This window comes from Schistocerca nitens, chromosome 2, assembly GCF_023898315.1.
Source record: "Schistocerca nitens isolate TAMUIC-IGC-003100 chromosome 2, iqSchNite1.1, whole genome shotgun sequence".
Classification (NCBI taxonomy): Eukaryota; Metazoa; Arthropoda; class Insecta; order Orthoptera; family Acrididae; genus Schistocerca; species Schistocerca nitens.
Window position 1 is genome coordinate 510,500,682 of NC_064615.1, and position 16,343 is coordinate 510,517,024.

Consider the following 16,343-nt stretch of genomic DNA (forward strand, 5'->3'; position numbering starts at 1 on the left):
TAGCCTGGTGAAGAAGATTGATCTTCTTACAAAATTCGATTCTTGAATACAAACGTGTACCATAGGTAACAGTAAACCGTCCAGAGTGATTATTGTGTATAAAGCTGATAATGCAGGAGTGGAGTGCTCATGCCTCTGTATCCATTTCCATTTTGAATGGCCGTGTCATTTTAGTGCACATTTCGTTTTCAAAACGTGGTGTTCTGCATTGTAAATTCAAAATTCACTAAAACTATCAAATTTGTGCCTTCATTTGTCCTTAAGAGCTTCAATTGTTTCAGCTTGAATCACTTCATTTTCTTGAAAAAAGTTATTTTTCTTGTGAAATTTTATGCTAATTTTTTGAAGCTTTTAATCCAACTCTGACAAGCTGTTAATTCTTCTTCACATCTGTTGTTAGTAAAGCCCAGCCACACAAGATGCTATCACTGACACCAAATGACTTTAATCTACCTTCAGAAAAAAAATGAAGGCACACATTTAATGTCATCATAATTTCTAATTGGTCTTACAACTGCAACTTCATTTTTCCATCTTTACAGTTCACATTCAGAACAAAGTTAAATTCCTTTTGAACAGTACTCTGATGTTGGTGTTTTGTACTGCTCTTACCTTTTGTTCAGTACACCACTGCTTTTTCCTTGTCCGGTAAGGTTATTGGCATTTCTTTCAAGGTTGTCAGTTCATTAAATGGGGTACTATCATGTAAAGATTCTGTACAAATGTAACTGTATTCAGTTTTATCAACATAAATGAATCCACAACTTGCAGTGTCTAGTGTTTGTTGGTTCTAACTGTTCCTACACTACTTAAATGTGTGTCCAAAACTTAGACCACCATTTTGAAAATCACATAATCTTCACACATATTTTTTTGTTGACTTAAGTTGCCAATTTCAGCATGATGCGCTCTCTCTCTCTCTCTCTCTCTCTCTCTCTCTCTCTCTCTCTCTGTGTGTGTGTGTGTGTGTGTGTGTGTGTGTGTGTGTGTGTGTGTGTGTGTGTGTGTGTGTGTTTTTTTTTTTTTGGGGGGGGGGGGAGGCACACTTACTTAACTCTGTGTGTTCTTTCCAGCATGATTTCATCAGTTTCTTAAAATGACACTTTCCAACTCCAAAGCACATATATTGCTGTTCAGACGGATGTGTTGTCAAATACAAAAACAAAAAGGATTTAGTGAATTGTCTCACCACCAGGAAGATTTCGATGTTACACAGAATGCCATTTATTTGCTACAGCACATTGTTAAGGACTTCATTATTGGGATGCAGGGACTGTAAAGAGATTAGCAGCACTAACCAGCCTCAAGTGACGTCAGAAAAAGCGTATCTTGACACCATGACAACTGTTTCAGTGGTGCGGAGAAAATACTGCTTCAGTGTTTTCCTCCATACATCAGCTTCCCACGATGAAGACGACATTGTGTGACATTCCAAGCAGCTAGCCCATTAAGTTGCGGCTGTCTGTGACTGGCAAGGTGCCATGAAGTGATTGTACAATATGAGTCGGACATGGCTTGGGCAGAGTGGCCGGGTGGTTGCAGCAAGCCTTAAGTGCAGGGGGGGGGGGGGGGTGGTGGTGGCAGTAGCAGCAAGCCAGCAGTGGGAAATCCCCGTAGTGATGGAACTTAGCCGGCCGGGGTGGCCGAGCGGCTCTAGGCGCTACAGTCTGGAACCGCGTGACTGCTATAGCGGTCACAGATTCGAATCCTGCCTCGGGCATGGATGTGTGTGCTGCGCTTAGGATAGTTAGGTTTAAGTAGTTCTAAGTTCTAGGGGACTGATGACCTTAGAAGTTGAGTCCCATGGTGCTCAGAGCCATCTTTTTGATGGAACTTGGGTGGTGTGCCCACTGAGTGAGTTAAGATGGCCCCAGTGAATTGTAATATTTACTGAAAATATTTTAACATGTCCTACAGACGTACTATGAGAAAACTAGACACCTTATGATTTGTTGTGGTGAGACAAGCTCATTGCAAAAGTCATAAAAAATGGTTACAGTCATGCAAAGTACTTGTATGAGGCACTGTTTAAAAGCTCTTGATACCAGCAATGAAGATAAGAAGTTGTGTTTATTGCCAAACAAGTTAGTAAATATTTATAAACAATTTATTTAATAATATGCAGAAATGTGCCTCAATTAAGATTAATCCACATAAACACACTTAATTAAAGCTAGTATGGAAATCTCAGTTTGACTCCATTGATTTCTATGTTATTCAACTATAGTTTGACATTACATTGTATTTAAAACTGTTTTGATTAGCATCAAACTGCACTGCCTTAGTATGTAAAAGTTGGTGTTCTGACTGGTTGGGTTTCAATGGTAGGTGTGGCGAGTAAATACCTTAATGTTTTATTAGTATAAAATCTGGATTTAAATATTTTCTTACAGAGTCTCAAACTGACCGAGAATATTTATCATGTATTGTAAAATGTGTGTATGTAAAGGTTAAGTACAGCTTTCTTGAAAGGGGGTCATGTTATAAGACAATGTATTGATTAACATTGTAGTCAAGTGACCGAGGTTTTAAATAAGCATGCTGAGCAGAGTTATGGGTCTTTTGTGAAGTTGTTATTATCTGTAAATGCTCTGCTTGCACAATGTAATTACATTTTACTTTGCTACTTTAAATTATAATTCAGTTAACTTATCATTTTGATGTGAGACCACCATTCACATACAATTGTGTTGTTATTGTGAATAAACTTTCGATGAAAAGTCTAAACAACTCATTGTACACATTGTCATCCTATGTTCTCGTATATATACCTTCAGTTTTAATTATTTATTGACTATTTGGTGTTTCATATAGCTACTGCTGATACTTGTAAAATGGCTTCATGGTTATGTAGTGCTCCAATTTGGGCTTAAAAGCTACAGTGTAAGACCAGCTCCTATTTCTACAGCTAGCTACACTGTAATATCAGGTTGTACAGTGCCCACAGCGAGCTATTTGTCTGATCAAGTGTCTAATAGTACCAAACAGCCAGTCAGGTTTACAATTAGCAAGCTGAAGCAAAATTCCAACCATAGGTGGGCAACTCCAGGTACCCATAAGCTGTAATAATGCCAACGAATGTATAGTGAAGAAGGGCATATTCTATTTCGTTAATGAGTAGAGCTGAGCCAGTGATTACTATGGTAACAAAAGGCTTTTAACCGTCATGCATGGATTTGTTGCTTGTATGTATGACAATCATTGGTGGGTTGCACATGTCTTACAAACTTACAAAGGAACAAATGGACAGGCCAGCATCTCCATCTGCAAGGACCATCACCATCATTTGTGTTACGCACTAAACCAGACATTTGTGTTATCATTAGATATGACATTCTCACAAGATTCGATACAATGGCACCAACTGGAAAGATACTTAACCACCTTGCACCAGATATGGCGAACATTAAACATTTAATGTGTGATGTTTTGTAGCCACTTTTTATTGCATCTTCATGGAAGCTGCACTGTAGATGGTTTATAATACATTGCAGTGAAATAAACCATATTTTTATACAACATTACTTACAATTTATACTTTTCAATAATTTGGTTCATACTTATGAGCTAATTACCAATTTTTGAAAGGGTAGTGATATAGATAAAATAAATTTTTGGGCATGGTGACTGTGGTGTGCCATCTAGATATTTACTATTTTTATAGTGACACCCTTGAGGAATACAATAAAATTTTTTTGGGAAATTGAAGGTGGGTTGTTTTGAGATATTCAAGATCAAATGTCAATGATTGACCTTGCATATGAAAATTCTTAGAAACCTACCATACCACATTTCAATATAAAGCTCAACTCATTAGCTTTTCAGTGATATAAGTTTCATTGCTATATCTGGATTAGACACACAAATTGTAGGCATTTGTATTGAGACACATGTGCACATTTCACAAAAGTTCCAAACAGAGCTGGACAATAACTTTATTCGCAGTTGTCATATACCTCTGCAAAGTTTTTGTCTTTTATCTGATTATTGAATACACCGAATTTGGAAGAAATCCAGGATAGTCAGGTTGAAAATGTTAGTTTTCTGTATTGAACTGGCATTGAATTACTCTGTTGTGACATTTTTTAGGTAACTCCCAGTTCATATCAGTACTGAAATTTAGTATGTGGCAATGGCAACTACAAATGGAAAAAAAATCACAGCAAATTTTGAAATGACAAGTCTGACCACTCCATTATGAGTCAGGAGGCATAGAGGTAAGACACTGGACTCGTATTCAGAACAACAATGGTTCAAATCCGTAACTGGCCAACTGGATTTATGTTTACATTGGTTTACCTAAATTCTAAGATGGTTCATCCTTACCCAATCCAAGTCTGCGCTTCCTCTATGACCTAGTCATTGGCAGGACGTTAAACCCTAATCAGTCTTAAGTCTGTTGGTTGTTCCCTCCTTCCTTATCTAGGTTTCAGAGGACAATAGGGTTTATGCAAAAATAAAAATAAAACCGAAGAAAATTAAAATCATACCATATTTGTCACTTAGCTTCAAATTCTCTTTACCTAGATTAAAGGATTGAAATTTGCTTTTAGCTGCATTGTTTGTTGTAAACAGGTCTCATACGGAAACATCACCAACTTATACTCATATTTTGAGGAAAAAGAGTTCTCTGCTCCAGCAATCTATTCCATGTGAAAATTATTCCAACCTCAATATTTTAATAACATTCTCATTTTGATATTCTGTAGCTATACGAGATGTAATTGAAAAGAAACAGGAATTGTTTTTAATTTTGCAGGTTTTATATGTCAGATTTACTTTTTTTCTATCTTATTGGTACACATGTTTCTGATGACTGTTTGCATTTACAGCTGTTTTAAATGTTTGGTTTATTGCTGACAGTCAAAAAGGTTGTGTGTGTTTTGAGTGCTCAGTGAATTTTTAGTTTAGGAAAAGAAGGATCAAAGAATCTGCATTAAATTTTACTTGAAATATGGAATAAGTGCAGCACCACATTCAAAATGTTGACTGTGGCATTTGCTGAATCTACTGTCAGTAAGACAAGAGTTAATAAGTGGTACAAACTTTTCAAAGAGGTCAAGAAGAGGATGACCGCCCTGGACACCCTAGCACATCATTTACTAAAGACAATGTGGAAGAAGTAAAAATGTTTCCAGAAAATCACCACCAGAGAGGTTGCTGATGATGTCGGTATATCCTTTGACTTGTGCCAATCAATTTTTTCTGCTTTTTGGGCATGAAACATGTAACGGAAAAGTTTGTTCCTAAATTGTTGAATTTTGACCAAAAATGACATTGTGTAGAAATCACTCAGGAATTTCTGCATGAGGTTGACAGTGATTGATAATTTCTAAAGAAGATTATAACAGGTGATGAAACATGGGTATACAGGTATGACGTCGAAACCAATCCCCAATCATCCCAGTGGAAACTGCCTGGAGAGCCAAGACAAAAAGAAATTCAACAAGTTCGATCACATGTGAAGGTTCTTATCGCTGTTTTCTGTGATTGCAATAGGATAGCACACCACGAGTTCCCGCCTTATGGATGTCTAATCAATAAGGAATACAACCTGGAAGTTATGCACCATTTACATGAAGCTATTATAAGAAAACAACCAAAATTGTGGCAAAACTACTCATGGAAATTGCATCACGATTGTGTTCCAGCTTAACCTCAGTGCTTGTTCGTGATTTTTTGGTAACAAACAAAACCATTATGTTCCCCTCGCCACCATTTTCACCAGGTATGGTGCTCTGCAACTTCTTTCTATTCCCAATGCTGAAGAGAACGACAAAAGGACGTCGTTTTGCCACCATTGATGAGATAAAAACAGAATTGCCGAAGATGAACACCATAACAAAAATGTGGTTCCAGAAGTGCTTCCAAGATAGGAAAAAGTGCTGACACAAGTGTTTTATATCTGAGCGGTGTTACTTTGAAGGGGGAAAAGTTGATGTTGATTAATAAAGATTTTTTAAGAAAAATAATAATTTCTGTTACTTTTTTATCAGACCTCAAATATATGCCTCAAAATCAAAATGAATAAACTTAACCAACTGAATTATTATGAAACAAATTTAATGATTTTGGATGTATGATCATGTTGAAGAATAGCACATCTCCTTCAAATGTGCTTCAGTTCAAAAGCACCAGCTTTAAAATCCAATGAAAATAATATACAACAGTGATGTTAGTAATACTTCGACACCACATCTTTAGTGACACTTGTTCATTTAATTTACTTACACTGCATTTGTAGATTCTAACATAACATTCAGTGCAGAGAGATCTCTGGAAACAGCTACACTTAGAAACCATGTGCTTGGATGCAATGGACAAGACATACTAAAAGTGTGAAAACATATTTCACATACCTCTTACTCAATCCACTGTATAGTACTTCAAGCTTCGATATTAAGTGGGTGCATTGGAGTGGAACGAATGACAACCAATGCATGGGCATGTTTAAAAGCAGTTCTTTCAGAAGGCATAACTGTGTACTATCAGAGTTAAGGCCTAAATTTTCATGCAATATCGATTTCTATGGCTAATACCTTGCAAGTGTTACTTTCTTCTCCTCAAAATGTGAGGTCTTGTTGGGATCTTTCCTTGTCAATTCTTGTCATGGATAGGTAACTACTGTGATTAATGATGGTATTAGAATGCAAGCAATAGGAGATAAACCTCAGCAATTTAATGTAACTGAGGATGGAGCAGGTTTTCCTACACAGTCATTCCTCCTATTTTATTATGTTAAACATGGCTAATATAAAACAGACGCGCATGCACACGTGCACACACACAGTTTTAACATATGCTTTAGTCAGTCAATGTATACTTTGACTTATTCCCATCCCTGAAGAAGGGAGCCATAGAAAATAATGGATATGTGAGAGAGTGTATGAATGAATTAATTAATCTATGTACTTGTAAGAAAGTTGCCTGCATGTACTTGTATATGGCGAAACATGGTTGCTGTAAAAAGTTGTTGCATACATGACCAATGGATTAATGAACCAAATACTTTTTGTTTCAGAGTGAAAGCTCCACTGCAAGTGACCTGAAAAACATGCTGATAGCATTAAAATTTCCGAAACCTCCAGCAAATATTACTCCAGCCCTTTTATTTGGAAAAGTTGAAACAAAGGTATTTCTTTGAAATGGAACCTTTAGTTCTTATATAATTTTTGTTTGCACATTACTTGAGTGGATGTTGCAAGATGGTTGTATATCAGTTACTTTTTGAACAGTTATGACAGGCATGTCAGTATTGTTCAGTTGGTATTAATACACCCTATGTCAGTTTTCCATTAGTTTAATATGATGATTTTGTGCAGTGACCAGCTATCATTATTACTGTTTCACCAGTCAGTTTTCAGCTGTTCAATTCTCCATTAAACTGAAAGGGATTTATCCTGGTGAAAATGTTATTTCATAAATACGATCACTGTTACCAGGCAAAGTGAAAAACAGAAAGTTGATTAGCTAGCTGTGATTCAATTGGAAGAGGTATACCATTACTTAGCTCCAAGCATAATCAATCATCCAGTTCCAGGGGAAACTACAGTTCAGTGGACTTGGAACCACAAAGTGCCTTGTCTATTTTCACTATACACGTCATTGCCAGAGGTGGGGGAAAAAAAAAATGTTGTGCCAACCAGGGATTGAATCCCAAGTGTATAGATTTGTAGCCTGGCACCCTTTGATCTACCAAGCCATGCATTTAATATAGGCCTAAACAAAATAAAAATTGAATTAGATCAATGGAAATGATATTAATACCCCCTACACAGGTGGCCATATAAATCAGGGATATTAATGCCTACATGACTAAGTTTTTTATTTTATTTTTATTTTTTTAATTTTTTTATTTTATTTTATTTTATTTTTGGGGGGGGGGGGGGGGAGCAGAAGAGATTAGCATATCTCCAGTCTAATGTATAAATCTTGCAATGGAAAGTAAGTAGTAGACGAGGTTGCCAATGAGCTACCAAAGCCTAGATTGAGATTAATTAGTTTGCTTACAGGATGCATCCATTAATATAGGTTGTTTCCAATCACCAATGTATGCTTAATGTTATCATACGGAGAGAATCTCAGACTTAATGAGACTTAACATCATCATTTTAAATTTCATGGATAAAACTTCTTAGTAGAATAGTTATTTATTGTTTGAAAATAAGTCTTATACAGTTCCAGAAAAGAGCAAGGCACAGCAGGAAATTACAACTCAGAAATTTTCTTTCCAGCACACCTTGTTTGTCTTTTCGACACACAGCTCACTGATCTCAGTTTCTGTAACTGTGGAGTAGCTTATTAGTCAATGTCTCTGTTTACTATCCGGTGTTGATAATCAGTAGCAAAGTCCTCATGTTTTCTAATAATGTATGAAAAAGCAGTGACCCTTATTAGACAATTAGTTTCATCACTGAAGTTTATTGTAAGCTAGTACACGAGGTTGTCCCACAACAAAATACTGAAGTTCAGACTGAACCATCTAGAATATATGGTAAAAAAGTTTCACACTTTGTCACAACATTGGGGGAAATTGTAGGTAAATACTTGTGAACAGAAATTATTATTCTTAACCAGGAATTTATCATGCATGTATATGACATACATTCAACTGTAATTCTTTTTGTGCTAAGTTACCAAAATAAGATACAGATTACTTTCCTTGCTCTATAAATTTTGTAAGAGTTAAATTCAGTAATAGTTCGATTTGCAGCTAAGTATACTGATAAAGTAATCCACCTTCTAGGGTGGAGGTTTTAATGTGTTGCAGAGTGGCTGGCTTTTCCATTTTTATTTTCATGGTGAGCCAGCCATGGTAACCTGCTTTGTTGTTTTAATCTCTTCATCCCGTTTCTTGTGTTTCTGTGGTTTCCTTGTCCCCTTTTGTCCATTTACAAGTTTGCGAGAACGAAAGGATTACTCCTTACCCTCTCCCTTAAAACCCACATCCTTTCGTCTTTCCCTCTCCTTCCCTCTTTCCTGATGAGGCAACAGTTTGTTGCGAAAGCTTGAATTTTGTGTGTATGTTTGTGTTTGTTTGTGTGTCTGTCGACCTGCCAGCACTTTCATTTGGTAAGTCACATCATCTTTGTTTTTAGATAAATTTTAAGATATTATTTCTAGAACTAGGAGTTCATGAAGAGAGCCATTTTTCCTGTGCCCTCCAGTGTCAACAGCAGTAAAGCAGTAATTATAATCACAAGCAGGTTCAGGTTTTGACAGGTCAGTCACACTTCTAATTATGAAACAATGATCACACTTGTAATTATAAAACAATGAGCTGGTTTGTTTTGGATGAATAATTCACTTGCTTTCTATTAACTGAGCCTACACAATTAAGGAAATTAGCTACTTGGGTAAGCCAACAGCTGTTGTTTCTCACTTTTCTTGTTAAGCACTTATTTCATAAAGTGTCTCATGTTATCTTTTAGGTATTTGCATACAGTTCGAATTATTCTAGGTCAGGTCAAAATTCCTATCCAGGACATGTATTCCAAATCAGTAAGAGTTGCCTCCATTCACATGTCAGCAGTTTTACATAAATTTTGAAAATTGACATAACATTCTTGGAGAACAGATCTGCAATTACTAATTTTAAATGGAATATTATTATCCATCTCGAGTGCATTAATTTTTAAAAGGCCTGATCTTGGTCCAACATGAACCATCCTCTGTGATCTGTAGGCAACAGTAAGATAAGTTGTATTGATTAATTACGGTCTTTTGCAACTGTAATGAAAATCTTAATAAGACCAAACCCATTTTGCGTTATTCTAAAGCACCTTCAGTGGTCACTTTAACATCATGGTTTTTTCTCTTACAATTTGTTTGCTAGGATCGTGAACAGTTTACACGTTTTCCTACTATTATAAACAGTGTTAATTTGTTTTCTTACTCACTGTTTTTTGTTGTTTCTTTCATTCTTCCTGTTCTTCCTTGTGTCTGTGTTGGGTCTTAGCACACAGCAGTTTCAACTGCACTAAATATATTCACGTTTTTGTGTTGTGAAGAAAACTGTGCTTGCTATTATGTGTGTTTTGTTGTGCTGCTGTGGGGTGCGTTCATCTTTTGTTTGTTTTGGTAGTTGCAGGAGTGTCTGCTATTGTTTTGCGAGTGTTTTTATTTTCCAACTACAGCAATAGCAAAACAAAACACATGAAACGGCGAGATGACAGTAGTTCTACACAGCGGAGAAATGTGTGTTAAAATCCAACACATACATGTGGAAGTAAACAACAAAAAACCATGAGTAATGATGAGAATTAACACTGTTTATAGTAGTAAGTAAAGCATGTGAACTGTTCACAACCCTAGAAAACCGAATTGTAGGAGAAGAAAAAAACATTATTATAGTAACCACCGAAGGTACTTTAGAATAAAGCAAAACACGCTGGTCTTAAGACTTTCCTTACAGTTACAGAAGACTAAACAACATATACAACTTGTGTATTTGCAAGTGCAAAAAGGAGGCTAAAAACAAAGAAGACAGCACATACTGTAAAATTACTCTATGAAATGCAAAAATGTTGCCATGGCATGCCAACATCAAACATCATGTGCACCAGAATGTACCGTACTGTATCAATTACAAGAGCAACCCATCCTTCTGTCAATCAATTCACACATACATCAGGTAATAAAATAGTGGTTTTGTAGAATCCATGTTGTTGAAATATTCCATAAGGCTACTGCTTACAGGTGGAATCTGATATATTTGTCACATTTAGATAAAACACACACACACACACACACACACACACACACACACACACACACACACACACACACACACACACTGAGTCAATAATAAGTTTTGTTTGTTTGATAAGAATGGAGATAATTAAATTATGAAATACTTCCACATCCTTGGCATTGCTGTAAGCCTGACATCATGGCTTGCTTCCTCATGTGATGGCCAATTTGGTGTTGTGCTGCAAGGTGACCAGTTGTTTGCTGACCATCCCTATTGTCAAAGGGCTGCACAGGAGGGCCCCTTCACCAATGTCAGGCACTGCACATGTCCAGTTGTTCCACTACACACTTTCTCTCACCAGTTGACTTACACATGTAAGCAATAATCATAACATTAGTAAGTAATAAATATTTAAATAAACATGTGATATAATTCAGTGTGCTTATTCAGGATTACATTCAGATCTTGCTTTTATGAATGCCAATCTCAAGTTCCTTCAAACCGTCAAGGAATAATCCCTTTTGAGCCATATGTAGGATGTCCATATTTTGCTCAATGTTCCAACTGTAAGTGTGCTATCTGAATATTGTTTTAAAGTTCTATCTCGTTTGCCCTACATACTGTTTACTGCAGTCATTGCATTTGATCCTGTACGCACCTGAATCCTGAAACTCATTCCTAATATTACAGATTATCTAACAGAGCTCGAATGTTAACATGTTATTTGTATGAAGACCAATTTTGATATTTGTGTTATGGAAACATCTCTCTGTGTTGTTAGAAATAAGTTAATGCCATATACCCTTTGTCTTTGTTCTTATCTGCAATGTGACTTATGCTTACTTGTTTTAGGTGCTCTTCTTCATTTTATTATAAATTTTCACCACGTCCTTGCTCCTTTACCCATTCTCTATGGCCACTTGCTTTAGAGCTCTCAGTTTTTTCCTGCTTCCTGCTGGTGTAATGGTAATCTTGATAAAGGATCTTCATCATAGAATTTCTTTTCCAAGGAAAAATAGTTAAAGGAGATATGTGGATGATTAGATTTTATTACACAAAGGAGAAAATGTAGCACATAGAATGAGTCCTCAGCACCCAAAAATTAAATTCTCTGTGGACTTTGAAGAGGATAACGGCATAAAGTACTTAAATTTAACCCTAACAAAGAATGACAGAAAACATGAATTTAACCTAGTCAGGATATGTACATGTGTAGATGTTGTTATTAATGGGCACTCATGCCACCCTCCATGATGCTAGTGGGTGTACTTCAATGCAGTGATGTACAGGTTATTAAGATTGCTGCTAGGCCAGCAGGATGTAAAATAAGAACTGAATGTTTTAAAGCAAGTGACTGTGGCGAATGAGAACAGGAGCAAGGACATGGTGAAAAGTTATGCATAATAAAATAAAGAAGCAACTAAAAAGAGTAGGTTTAAGTCGTTTCACAGTTAAGAATAACAACAAAGGAAGGTATTTGGCTTTAATTTACAATGGAAGGACTTCTGACAAAATTGTGATATGTTCTTGTAAAGCAAATTTTAAAATTAGTTTCCATACAAGTGACATGTTAAAATTCAAGCTCTGCCCTGAAATCTGTAATTGTAAGAACAAATTTCAGGATTCAGATGTGTACAGGATCAAATGCAATAACTGCAACAATAGTACATAGGGCAAATGGAGAGGAGCTTTGGAACAAGGTTCAGGGAGCACATAAACTCTTGGACCAAAGCAGTATTTGGGGCACATAGTGCAACATGAAAGCACTCTGTGATGAATGTTGAGCAAAATTTCGACATCCTACACAGGGCTCAAAAGGGATGGTTCTTTAATGTCTTGGAGGAATTGGTGATTTATTCTCACAAAAAGGAAGAACTGAATCTAATACTGAATGATCAGAGAGAATTCAGTCCCTATACTTATTTCAACATTTATACTGATTTACTAATGTGATGATTGTTACACACGAATCTCCAAGGCTGTTGCACATGAATGTCCAGGGCAACTAGTGAGAGAAAGTGTGCGGTGAAAAAAGTGTGCTGTGCCCAAGATGTGTGAAGACACTTCTACACGGGCCTCTGCCCCACAGTGGTGATAGCAGATGACTGGTTGGCTCGCAGTACAACACAAAATGAGCCATCACATGAGGAAGCAAGCCACAATGAAGATAGGCCTACAGTAACACCATGGATACGGACACTGTCAACAAAGATGCTGTGACTTACTAAACAAGAAAGTGCTAGTAGATAGACACAATAAAAAACACACACACACACACACACACACACACACACACACACACACACACACACACACACACATTTCAAGCTTTCGCAGCCCACGGTTGCTTCATCAGGAAAGAGGGAAAGACGAAAGGATGTGGGTTTTAAGGGAGTGGGTAAGGAGTCATTCCAATCCAGGGAGCAGAAAGACTTACCTTAGGGGGGAAAAGGGACAGGTATACACTCTCGCACGTGCGCAAAGATCCTCTCTTGCCGTTACCCACCAGGCCTCAACCTCCGCAGATTTCAAGTTGCCGCCCCTCGTACATCACTTGTCGCTCAACAACTTCTTTGCCTCTGTACTTCCGCCTCGACTGACATCTCTGCCCAAATTCTTTGCCTTTACATATGTCTGCTTGTCTCTGTATATGTGTGGATGGATATGTGTGTGTGTGTGTGTGTGTGTGTGTGTGTGTGTGTGTGTGTGTGTGTGTGTGTGAGTGTATACCTGTCCTTTTTTCCCCCTAAGGTAAGTCTTTCCGCTCCCGGGATTGGAATGACTCCTTACCCTCTCCCTTAAAACCCACATCCTTTCGTCTTTCCCTCTCCTTCCCTCTTTCCTGATGAAGCAACCGTGGGTTGTGAAAGCTTGAAATTTGTGTGTGTGTTTGTGTTTTTTATTGTGTCTATCTACCAGTGCTTTCTCGTTTGGTAAGTCACAGCATCTTTGTTTTTTAATATATTTTTCCCATGTGGAATGTTTCTTTCTGTTATATTCATATATTTTTAATAATGTCATTCCTTCTAACCAAATGAACAAAATTATTTTTAATTCAGTGTTGGTGTTTGTTTTATCCAAATGTGACAATTGTACCAGATGCGATCTGGTAGCAATAGCCTTATGGAATATTTTAATAACGTAGATTCTACAAAGCCATTATTTTGTGATGGACATATAAATTTGTTGATAGTTGGATGGGTTATTCTTTCACCTACACAGTTGTGTATGATTCTGGTACATTTGATGTTTTATGTTGGCACAGTATGATAACATTTTCTATTTCAGAGTATTTGCTATTTAGTTATTTTACGATTGCCACAGATCTGAAGATGGTTCATGTAAAGTCTAAACTGGTCATTTAAAAAATAGTGCACTCAAGACAGATAGTGAATCTGTTTGCTTTACATAAAGATGTTTATCATAAACATCATATCTTTTAAGAAAGATATGCCATTGTAATCAGTGGGAGAACATATTCATTAAAAGCAGAGGGGAAAGACAACATTATAAAGCTGTCCGAATTGAGTACAAACAGTTGTCTCAAGACAGCAAAGTGAGGAGCAGCTTTGGGGTTCTCTCGGCAGCAGTAGTTATCAGTACACTCAAATCACAGGCAGTACAGATGCACTCATCTCAGCTATGCCCAGTCCTGGATTTTGAATGGTTATTCCTCTTAAAGTTTTTACTGCCCCTTCTGTTTCTTGATTGTTTATCTTTCATGTCAACTTTTTCCAAATTAACATTTAAAAAAAAAACTAAATATACCTTATGTGGTCAGCAGTGCACTTAAGACAGAAGACTTTACATTCCTGAACATTCTGCTGTCACAGGACCCACAATATGCTTGCTGTCATCCAATCTCCTATGAACACAGTATTAGAATTGTGTTTGTTAATGATTCCAAACTGAGAAACTTGTTCCTGTGATAGAACTGAAGAGTTACAGTGAGGAGGATATTTTGTTTTGAAGTAGCTGTTGCTGTTTGAATAGAATCAAACTAAGCTCATTGTTTAGCTTCTAATGCCCACAGGTGGCATCTATTTCAAATCCTCTTGTTTTCCTTATTCGCTAACCATTTTATAACACTGTGATTACTTATGTAGTCATCTATCAAGGTGGGATCAGATAAGCAAAGCTATCTTACTGATAACTACAAGTAGCTATTTAACAACTTCATAAGAGATTAAAATAATCTACTCACCAAGTGTCAGCAGGGGAACACACATAGAAACGGATTTGACATTTACAAGAATCGGAGCCAGTGGCTCCTTCTGGCAGAAGATTTGAAGGGAAAGGAAAGGGGCAGAGGAAAAGGACTGGAGAGGTTTAGGGGAAGGGGTACAGTTCAGAAGTCACCCAGAACCCTGAGACAAAGGAGACTTACCAGATGGGATGAGAAGGAAAGATTGAGTGTTGGGGACTGCACAGGTTGAGATTTGAAAACCTGGGACAGGTTAATATGCAAGACAGAGATTACTACTAAAACATCATGCATGAGTTAATAAGAGTGAAAAGCTAAGTGCATTGTATGTAACAGAGATGGGAGGGAGACAGTGAAAAATAGACTAGTCAAAAATGAAAGATTTAGGAAACTAAAATGGGGTGAAGAAAGGAGAGTTATTCTGAATAAATGCTGACACGGAAGAAATTAAATTAAGGCCAGGTGGGTGGCGAGAACCAAGGTCATGTTGTAGTGCTATTTCCCACCTGCTGAGTTCTGAGAAGCTAGTGTCTGGGGCAAGAATCCAGATGGCGTTATGATGACACTGGCACCAAAGTCATGGCTGTCATGTTGTACAATATGCTCTGTAACAGGATATTGTGTGTTGCCTGTATGCACCCTCTGCCTATATCCGTTCATCCTGACTGATAAATGGGTGGTAGTCACACCAATGTAAAAGGCCAAACAGTGTCCACATAACAGCTGGTATATGACTTATTTCACAGGTGGCTCTCCCTTTGATAGTATATGTTTTGCCAGTTACAGGGCTGGAATAGGTGGTGAAGGAGGGTGCATAAGGCAAGTCTTGCAGTGTGGACTATCACAGACGTAGGAACCATAGGGTAGGGAGATGGGTGCAGGAGGAGCATATCTATCCATTTAATTATATTATTTTATTATATTATTAAATTACATTAATGTATTTGTGTTAGCTACACAGAATCAGTTCAGGAATTTTATTGTATGATTGATGAGAAAGCACACAATGAAAAAAGATCTTAGTTTTAGCTTTATTAGTTTGTTGCATAGCCTATTCTTCTTTCATATCTGAGCTGCTTGGCTCAGGAAAACTAACTCCATTATTGTATGAATCAGGCAGTAAATTAATGAACATCTTCACAGTCGTTTGTTTTAGTTATGTCATGTTTCGTGGATCATTTTCCCGATAATTTTATCAATATGATGTGGAACAAGTCAGATTACAAGAGATATAAAGTACTAATATTAATATTCCTGAAATTTTTAGTTGTACACATGCAACTACATTTAGAGGTACTTTTTTTACCAGTTCTGAAACAGAAACTCGTCCATGGAATAGGAGTTGCTTGTAGGAAATGTTTTTAAGCTAGATTTAAAACTTGATCTGCTACCTGCCAGACACTTTAGGTACTGAAGTATGGAAATCATTCAAATTACAAGTTATTC

General features: G+C 37.0%; 1 protein-coding gene across 1 annotated transcript in view; it reads left to right on the forward strand.

The window, feature by feature from the left end:
• The window catches only part of LOC126235126 (protein FAM98B-like), a 65,298-nt gene that overhangs the window by 16,407 nt on the left and 32,548 nt on the right, over nucleotides 1–16,343 (forward strand). The window contains exon 4 of the mRNA XM_049943860.1: nucleotides 7,022–7,132. Within this exon, the coding sequence (XP_049799817.1) occupies nucleotides 7,022–7,132 (111 nt within the window). The remainder of the gene's footprint in view (nucleotides 1–7,021; nucleotides 7,133–16,343) is intronic.